At 47.5% G+C, this 8,869-nt stretch overlaps 2 protein-coding genes across 9 annotated transcripts in view; one reads left to right on the top strand and one right to left on the bottom strand.

The window, feature by feature from the left end:
- Positions 1–6,605, top strand: part of MAP1A (microtubule associated protein 1A) — a 140,447-nt gene extending 133,842 nt beyond the window's left edge. For all 4 annotated transcript variants that reach the window (XM_032768624.2, XM_032768626.2, XM_032768627.2 and 1 more), the window contains 2 exons: positions 3,859–4,091; positions 5,215–6,605. In XM_032768624.2, the coding sequence (XP_032624515.1) occupies positions 3,859–4,091; positions 5,215–5,370 (389 nt within the window). In that variant the 3' untranslated portion in view covers positions 5,371–6,605. The remainder of the gene's footprint in view (positions 1–3,858; positions 4,092–5,214) is intronic.
- PPIP5K1 (diphosphoinositol pentakisphosphate kinase 1) overlaps positions 1–8,869 on the bottom strand; it is a 222,927-nt gene that overhangs the window by 58,618 nt on the left and 155,440 nt on the right. Inside the window, exon 31 of one of the 5 annotated variants that reach the window (XM_032768638.2) lies at positions 600–808. The exons of the other annotated variants lie outside the window; for them this stretch is intronic. Within the exon in view, the coding sequence (XP_032624529.1) occupies positions 723–808 (86 nt within the window). The 3' untranslated portion in view covers positions 600–722. Of the gene's footprint in view, positions 1–599; positions 809–8,869 lie in introns of those variants that run through there. 5 annotated transcript variants of the gene reach the window in all.

Raw genomic sequence — 8,869 nt, 5'->3', positions numbered from 1 at the left:
ACTAAAATGTAAGCATTTGCTGCATTATTTAGGGCACTGAGTGGCAGTTAATGGGCACTTCCTAGCACATCAGAGTGAGTTTGCAAGTGCTGAGGGATTGTGATAGGCAGTGATTTAAAAAAAATGCAGGGAAAGTCAGTAGCAATGAAGCCAAACATCTGGTAATTTAAACCCTTTATGTTTAGATTCTGTTATACACACAGGGAGTATGTTCTCCACAGAGTGATCAGTAGTTAGAATTCTCTGGTCTCAGAGGGACTAGCAGAACCCACCTTACTACAATATTAACAGTGGGATAAGACACCTAACTATGGTGGCTGTTGCTACATTTTCCAGGGTTGAACTGATCATGACACTAGGAGTTCATTTGGGTGCAGAGATGTTGCCTTCCCTATGTAACTATGAACAGAGACTAGATTGGAGTATCCTCCACAATTAATTCCTGAAATTACAGGGGGCAGCTGAGTTGCATAGAACCTTGGTCATCCTGGCATCTCCTCTCACCGTGGAAGATGCCAGATTGACTGACAGTCTTGGAGACTGAAATCCTCTCTATATCCCCAGAAGAGGTGCAGTGTAGAGACCAGCTCTCTCCCCCCCCCCCACACACACACACACTAGTCCCTGCCACTGTGTCTCAGTCCTTCTCGGAGGAACCAGTTGAGAGGGAAGTTCAGTCTCCATGGTCCATGCAGTCCTTGGGCACTCTGCTACGAGTGCCATCATGGAGGCCAACTGTTGTTGTTCGTTGTATTAGGGTAGTGCCCAGGAGCCCCTGTCATGGACCAGGATCCCAGCACGCTAGGCGCTGTACAAATACAGAACGCGTAGATGAACCCTGCCCCAAAGCACTTACAATTTAACTATAAAACAAGCAACATCAGCTGGATACAAACAGATAGGGGGAGAGATCAATGAAACAAACATTATTGGTCACCATGATGGGCAGCGGTCTCAGTACCCCAGCGACCAAACCACTGTCTAGATTTTTGTAGAAATCCTGGCACAGGAGAGTTTTTGAGGGGGCATTTGAAGGTGGCTTATGGGGTAGTTTTATGGCTGTTCGTGGCTAGTGCCTCCCAAGCATGAGAGGCAACATGGGAGGAAGCATAAAGATGTTTGACAATTTAACAAGTGGGAGATGGCTAGGCTAGGCTGCTGCTAGGTAGAGTGGGGCTATGCCATAAAGGGCCTTGAAAGTGAAAATAAGTAGCTTATGTTTGATGCAGTAGAGAAGGAAAGCCAATGGAAGGAATCCAAAGAGAGAGGTGACACGGGCAAGTGACAGACTAAGGAAGAGGTCTCTGCAGTGGCCGCCTGAACAGCTGTGAGTGCGGCAAGAGTTATTTAATCATCGCCAGTGAGAGGGCGGGTGCAGTAAGCGCGACAGAAGATAAGCATCTGGACGACAGTTGTTAGCTGTGTGACTAGATAAAGCTGTAGCTCAGGGATGTTATAAAGAAAGACTCTGCAAAATTGAAACCTAGCCTGAATGTGAGGTCCTGGAGCAATGACATCCAAACATGCTGCCCAGGTTATGAACATGTGTGACAGGCAGGATCGTGGTGCTGTCCCCAGTGATCGAGATAGGAGGTACCAGGCAGGGTTTGGGGTGGAAGATTGGGAGCTCTGTTTTAGCCATGTTGTGCTTGAACTGATGGCTAGACATCCCCAAGAGATGTCAAGTGACACGCTGAGATTTGAGTGGCCAAATAGAGACAGGTCAGCAGTAGAGCTGGCTCTGAGTCATCCACACAGGGCTCGGAGTTGAAGTAGTATAGCAGATGAGATGATCCAGAGCTAAGGCATAGGGGGAGAAGGGAAGGGCGCCAAGCACAGAGCCCTGTGGAACACCAATGGAAAACTGGAGAGGGGGCTGAGGTGGCTCCTCAGAAGGACATGGTCAAGGAGCAGTTAGAGAACTTGGAGAGGCCAGAGTCACAGAAGCCAAGGGAGGACCGGCTGTCAAGAAGAGCCTGGTTATGGTGTTGACGGCAGCTGACAGATGATGGTGGATGAGGATAGAGAACTGGTTCTGAGCTGTGACAGGCAGAGAGCATTAGAGACGTTGCCAAAAGTGTTTTAGTGGTGTGCAAGGAGTGGAAACGGGATTGGAGAGCGTCTGAGCTGGAATTGGAGGGGAGGTGCTATAACCAGTGCATTCGTAAGAATACAAAAACAGCCATATTGGGTCAGCCCAATGGTCCATCTAGCCCCATATCCTGTCTTCCAACAGTGGCCAGTGCCAAATGCTTCAATGAGAATAAACAGAACACGGCAATTTATTGAGTGATCCCTCCCTGTTGTCCAGTCCCAGCTTCAGTTCAGTCAGAGGTTCAATGAGCTGAAGGGGGGCGGGCAGGGAGATAAGGTGCCAGCTAGAGAGGCCAGCTGAGTCAGGATTAGGGTTTTTGTTTTTCAAGGTGGGAGACGAAAGCATGTTTGTATTGTGCGGGAAAAAGAGCCAGGGGAGAGTTAAGGAGGAGCATAAGGGAGGAAGGTGTGTGGGGATCAGGAGCTAAGATGGGCTGAAATCACTGGGTCAGATGAGGTTAGACAAGGAGAACAAGAGAGACACATGATGGGGAGAAGGAGGAAAGACTTGTAGGAGGGGAGGGGGAAGGTCAGGCAAATGAAGGAGAGGGGATAAGGTTATGTCATTAGGTGGCTTTAGAGATATGGACACTTGTCCACTAGAAAGTATAATGAGCCACCAGGCCATCAAATGCCCAGCCAAGAGTGATGTCAGCCAGTGTCACATGTGCAGGCTAGAAGGGACAGATTCTGTACCCACTGTACATTCCCTGAGCTATTTGTCTCTTGTTAATGCTGGTGTTTAGCCTGTCTGCTGCCATGAACTGGGTATGGAAAGAAAATGAGGCATACAGATTATACTGTATGTGAGGAGGGCAAATGGGGGCAGAGTTTTTGTTAGTATTGTGCCTCTTCATTTCTTTCTTCCCTGTTGGACTTTTTTTTCTAATTGACAGACCAGTTCGTGTATCAGCCCAAACACCATGGGAACTTTAGAGTTAAAGGCCTAAGAGACATATGGACAAAAAAGTGTTTGTGTGGGGGGGGGTGTAAATACATGCACATGCTGTATTCACATATTTGTGTGTACTCACATATTTCCTAGTGTCTGCACAGATTATACTGCACATGATTGGCAGTTTGCACATGATTGGCAGTGTGCATTTGGCTATGTGTCTGTACTAGTATGGGCGTGGCTGTGTGAATGCATGCATTCACACATCTCCATGTTGAGGTCCTTGTCTAAATATGTGTATGATTCTATGCCTCTGCGCTTGGGAACATCTCTTACCCAATGACTGAAGGATGCAGAAATGATGACAGGAAATGCTGAAGGAGCAGAATATTGATGAGAACGTGAGCCAGTCATCAGAAAGAACTGCTAGGACTCATTAAGAGCCAGGCAGGAGTTCCTGGAGATGTTACTGTAGATTCCAAAGGCTGTCAGATAAAGGACATCAGGATATATTGCTATAGCCAAGATAGGTTAAGAAACCAAAACTGAGGCTATTTAACCAGATAGTGACTGGGCTAATGACTCTACCAAAGCTAAGCAAGGGGAATTTGGTTCCCTTCTGCAGCAAAGGCCATTCTGGACCTGATCCCAAAGCTGCTCAGTCAGGCACTAAAGAATTGCAACCCTTTCCCTTTCCCACCTGGTTTCTGTGCTACTGCTGGGACAGACCATTCACTCTTGTTTCCTCTCGGTAGCAGAGAGAAGGAGCCAACCCAGACCCTTTAACTTAGTCTCTGCAGCTGTAGGAAATCTTCCTGCATTCCAGATGCTTCAGGATTTTGTTAGCCCCTGATTTCTCTTTTTCAAAGTTTCCAGTAGCCCCAAAAGCAGTCTATCTGTGCTCCCTGGACCCCCTGTCTATGTAGACCTGGCCTACATCCCCAACCACTGCAGTGGGAAGAACACCGACTTGGAGTTCTTCAAGCGGGTCCGAGCTTCATACTATGTTGTGAGTGGCAATGATCCAGTCAATGGGGAGCCCAGCCGTGCGGTACTGGATGCACTTCTGGAAGGAAAGTCCCAGTGGGGTGAGAACTTGCAGGTAAGTGACTTAAATCTGCAGGATTGTGTGATGTTCATTCTATCATGGAATTCTAGGGAGAATTCAGCCTATTACAATATTGATCCACTGTGGAAAAAAGTCTCACGTTATGGTACACTAGAGGGAAGCGAATGGGACTGGGACTTTATCACTGTACAGTGTTAGGTGCCAGTCACTGAAATCTTAGGAGCCTCTCTTCTCTCCCTGCCATTTGTGGTCCTGTTTGTCAGTAGCCTAGGGACAGGAGGACAATGTAGCCTGAGGAACGAGGAGAAAGGGTGGGGTGGTACAGTCTCTTTCTCTATCATGACATTCATGCACTTAAAGATCACTCACTCCTCCTGCCTCTGCAGCAGGAAACAAATTGTCCTCTGGCAGAAACCAGCTGGAAAGTAAATCCTAAGACAATAGAGTAGCCCACTAACTTAGTATCAGGGACAGGTCACCCATCCCACTTCCCTCCCTGGTAGTGGGGACAGTGTTGAAATCACAATTCTAAAGCTGTTCCAATAATAACTTCCTATTAGCTCCTTAAACCATCAACAACTATTCCTTATAATAGCCACCTTTCCCTACAAGGTTTCAGTGAGAGCCTGGGTAGTGCCTGTTCCTACAGGCAGGGCTAGAGCAGAGCATGCATTTGTCCAAACTGCTTTGCTAGATATCGCGTCCTCAAGTGCCAGGGCTTTTGAGCGGACATGTTCTGCACCTGGGTAGGGTGACACACAGGCTGTATGGCACTTTCCGGTCATTCCGCGACCATTACTGGAGCCCTTGCGAACACAGATTTGCTGCTACTTTCGCTGCTATTGCCCAACTCATTCTCCAGCACAGCTTCTCTCCACCTCATTTACCTTTCTATTCTCCTTTGTCTTAATATTATTTATGTTGGGGTAGTGCCTGTGCCTCAAAAGGCCGGGACCCCTTTGGGCTGGATGCTGCACAGAGAGATGGTACAGAGGCCATTATAATTTAAAAGACAATTATATAACAGGTGGCTGGAAAAACAGCAGGCGAGGCCATGAGGACAGAGGAACGGTTATAGGCTTGTATGGGCACGATTTGTTGGCGCACTAAACCAGAGAGTAGCAGTGCTGTCAGGTTTCTCTTTTGTCTTTTCCAGGTGACACTGATTCCAACACATGACACTGAGGTGACACGAGAATGGTACCAACAAACCCATGAGAAACAGCAGGAGCTGAACATCATGGTGCTAGCAAGCAGCAGCACTGTAGTGATGCAGGATGAATCCTTCCCAGCCTGCAAAATTGAGTTCTGAATCTCCCAGCGACACCTGGCTCTCATCCCTCGATACTGTCCACCACCGTGCAGCACTCAGACAGAGATACCATCTCATCACAGTCCAGTTCTTCTCTTCTGGTTTAGTCTATGTGTGGTTCCCATTTGCCAGGAGATCCAGGACCCATCCAGCTCAACACTGGATGCTTTGAAAGAGGAGCCTGGGGGGGTCTCTAAGATTCTGTGCTGAACTGAGAGGTCATGCAAGGAGCAGTACCAGGCCAGGGCCAGCTTCTCTTTCCCTGGTTTATTTTGCTGCCCGTATAGTCGCTGTAGAATAATCTGGCTGCCTTGATGCTGCGAGCACTTGCTCTCCTACCCTTGCTCTGGCTGCACTGCCACTTGGCTTGTAGCACCATGAAATGTTTCCTTTGGCCTGTAGCTCTGCTGCTGCATGAAGATAGTCGTGATGGTCACAGTGTGGGAGAGAGACTGTGAAATAGAGGAAACGGGGAGTGAGAGAGGAGTGAAGGGATTCTGATGTCAGTATTCTGAAATAACCTGACCAAAAGAGAAGGCTATTCCTCCAGCTCTCAGAACATGAGGCTTGCTAGGAAAAGAGAGCTGGACTCCAACTACGCATTGCTGTGTTTGTCTAATTCCAGAGGCTTCTGCCCTGAGTTGTTGGACACCCATTGCTAGGTTACCCATTCATCTTTTTTTGCCATGGTTGAGGAGCTGTGATGAAGAATAATTTGGCTTGGTGGAGCGTTGGCTTGTCATTCTTAGCTACAAAGAGCACATTCCTAATCTGCTAACCTCAGCTTCGCACTTGTAAAGTGATTAACATTGTACTTCTGAGCATCAGCAGTGTGACTGCAGGTATCATCGAGGGACTGTCACGTGAACAGTCCCAGTCAGAAGGGTATCCAAACGCACAAGCCCCAACTCACCTGAACAGACGGGCTCAAGACAACGCTGGCCGCTGCTGGTCCAGGATTTGCGTAAGAACTGTTGTGTCCTATGAACCAAAGGCTTTCTTGAGGGGGAAGAGGAGGGATATGGACCTGAGGCAGCAGGGATGCAGGCAGGGAAGCACACTGTAAACAGTTCTGCCAGCAGTGGAGAGGCAATTTGTTGCCATTGGTCTGATCACTGTGCAGCTTCTCAGTGGCCTGACAGGACGGTAATCTCTCTGCCTATATGTTGGAGCCCTGACTCCTCAGTGGTACAGTCAGGCAGCTTGCTGCTCACAACTGAGGGTGTCAAGAAGCTGGGGAGACTGCTTGGGGAGTGGGGTGGGGGGCTAGCGACCCCTCCAGAAACCCTTTTGAAATATTATCTTAATAGTTTCACTAGTGTTACTTCCCCACTGCTGTGAAAGGAACATGGGCGCACCCTTTCGAGCACAGACTGCCACCACGATGAGCAATTGTCCACGGCCTGCTCTCTCATTCTTGTGCTCTCATAGCCATCCTAACAGATTTATGCCCATTGCTGCTGAGTAATAAATCAGAGCATTATATAAGCTAGTGGTGGAAAAGCCCTTTCAGGCTCCAGGCTCAGATCATGCGATCATGAAGGGCCATAACTGTGAGACAGTGGAAGTGGCTGCTCAAGCACTAGTGCTCAGCTGCTGTGTCACTGATCGGTCTTTGCAGAGCTGAGGCAGGCTGCTCATGGCACCAGGGAGGATTTTTTTTTTAGCAAGACAGAGACACGAGGCAGTTGGGGGGGGCTATAAAATAAAAAGGCTGTGATGAAAATCTTGGCCAGAGCCCAAAACATGTGTCAGTGTCAGTGCCGGTACTTGGCATTGGGCCCAGCTCAGGGGGGGAGTTGGGGGGCATGTGTCAGGTCCTTAAGCTGTGCTTGGCTGGGACACGCTAATCTGTGCCACTAGCTAACTAGCACTTCCCAGGCACTGGTGTAGAGAAAATGCTGCCTGAAAAACCTGCTGCTAGAGGACTAAAATGGGATTTCTATGGAAATGATTTATTTTGCCATCTAATTTTATATATTTATTTTTGGTGTTAAGCTGCATTTTGTATGGAGTTAATGTTTTAATTTATACATGTTAACATGGCGCCATGTGCTTTTCTGGGATCTCATTGTGAATACTCAGATGCTGCAATTTAAAGAACAGAAAGACCATAGAGAAACGAACAAAGTATCACTGGCAGCCGCAGGGGTCTCCACCCAGGCTGCAAAGCAGGGTCGGTGTCTCTAAAGCCCAGCACCTGCAGGGAAAAGGAGCTGAGGCCGAATGGCACAGCTGGCCCTTTAGCTACAGCCCTTGCTTTGCGTGTTAGATTCTTGTTTGGGGATTTATTAAATTCCTGCATTGTATTTTCTTGTGGATTTTTTAAACTAGTTGGTCCAAAGTGTGTCTGCCAGGAGAATAAATGTTGTTCTCTGTAAACTGATCAAGTCAGTATGTATGAATGTCAGCTATGACAGCCAATCACAGGGAGGCAGTGATGCAGATCCAACCTGTTTTTCCATTGGCCTCTTTTCTCTTTTTGGGCTTTTCACTTAAGGTCATTCAAGAAGTCAGTTAGTCCAGTTTACCTGTGCATGGCTGTCAGCCAACTCCTGGTGCCTGGAAGCCTAGCACACTCAGCGCTGGGTTTTAAGAGGGAACAACTCGTGCATGCTCAGCTAGTGAGTCCATTTCCTCAGCAGAGTGTCTAGGCAGAAAAAGTTAATGCACTAACTTTAGATACACCCGCATATGACTGTGTCTCATTCTTAAACTTGAAGCAATTCTGACTAATGAGAGACAGTGGGGCTTTAGGGGCACCTGCATTCATAAGGAAGGAAGAGCAGCTGGGAGAGTATGTTCCAGCTGAACATATCTGCCCACCCCAGGACACAGTCCTGGTTGCTGCAGCTGTGCCCTCCAGCAGCTTTACCCCAGTGTTAACTCTCTTCCCTGCCCTGAGCCTCTTTCACATCTTTTTGAAGAGTTTTGTAGCAGTGTGCACTGTCTTCAGCTTCTCTCGCTTTCCTCAAAATTTATGGGAAAACACCTTTTAAAAAATCCATCTTTATAATAGGGCCAAGCCCTGCCTGCCCCAGCAAATGGCTGCAGGCCTGAGGCTGTTAGCCTATGGGACACTGGCCAACCCAGACATACCATGACACTACAGTAGAGAAACATTTAAACTCTGCTTTTGCTTGTTTCTGCATGTGGACGACAATGTGTAATATTCCCATATGTAATAGGTACAAAATATTATTTTAAAATTATAATAAAACAGTGAACGTTTTAACTGTATTGAGCTGGCAGTTTGTGCTCCTAGCTTCTCTCTATGCTGAATGTTGTAAAAACAGAGCACCCAGGTTCTTTCCTTCTGCATCATGTTACTATTTGACCTTAGTTCCTTGATTTTAGTTCCTTTCCCCACATTCATGTGCAACACTCTGTAACTAACTGCTGTAAAGGGAGGAGCTTGACACAATAATAAAGCCACATTAGTTGCAAAAAGAATGTCTTGGGCTTTTGTAAATTGTTCCATTTGAGTTTGTGCAAGTGG

The sequence above is a fragment of the Chelonoidis abingdonii genome, chromosome 9, assembly GCF_003597395.2.
Source record: "Chelonoidis abingdonii isolate Lonesome George chromosome 9, CheloAbing_2.0, whole genome shotgun sequence".
Taxonomy (NCBI): Eukaryota; Metazoa; Chordata; order Testudines; family Testudinidae; genus Chelonoidis; species Chelonoidis abingdonii.
This window is presented reverse-complemented; position numbering and strand designations above follow the sequence as displayed.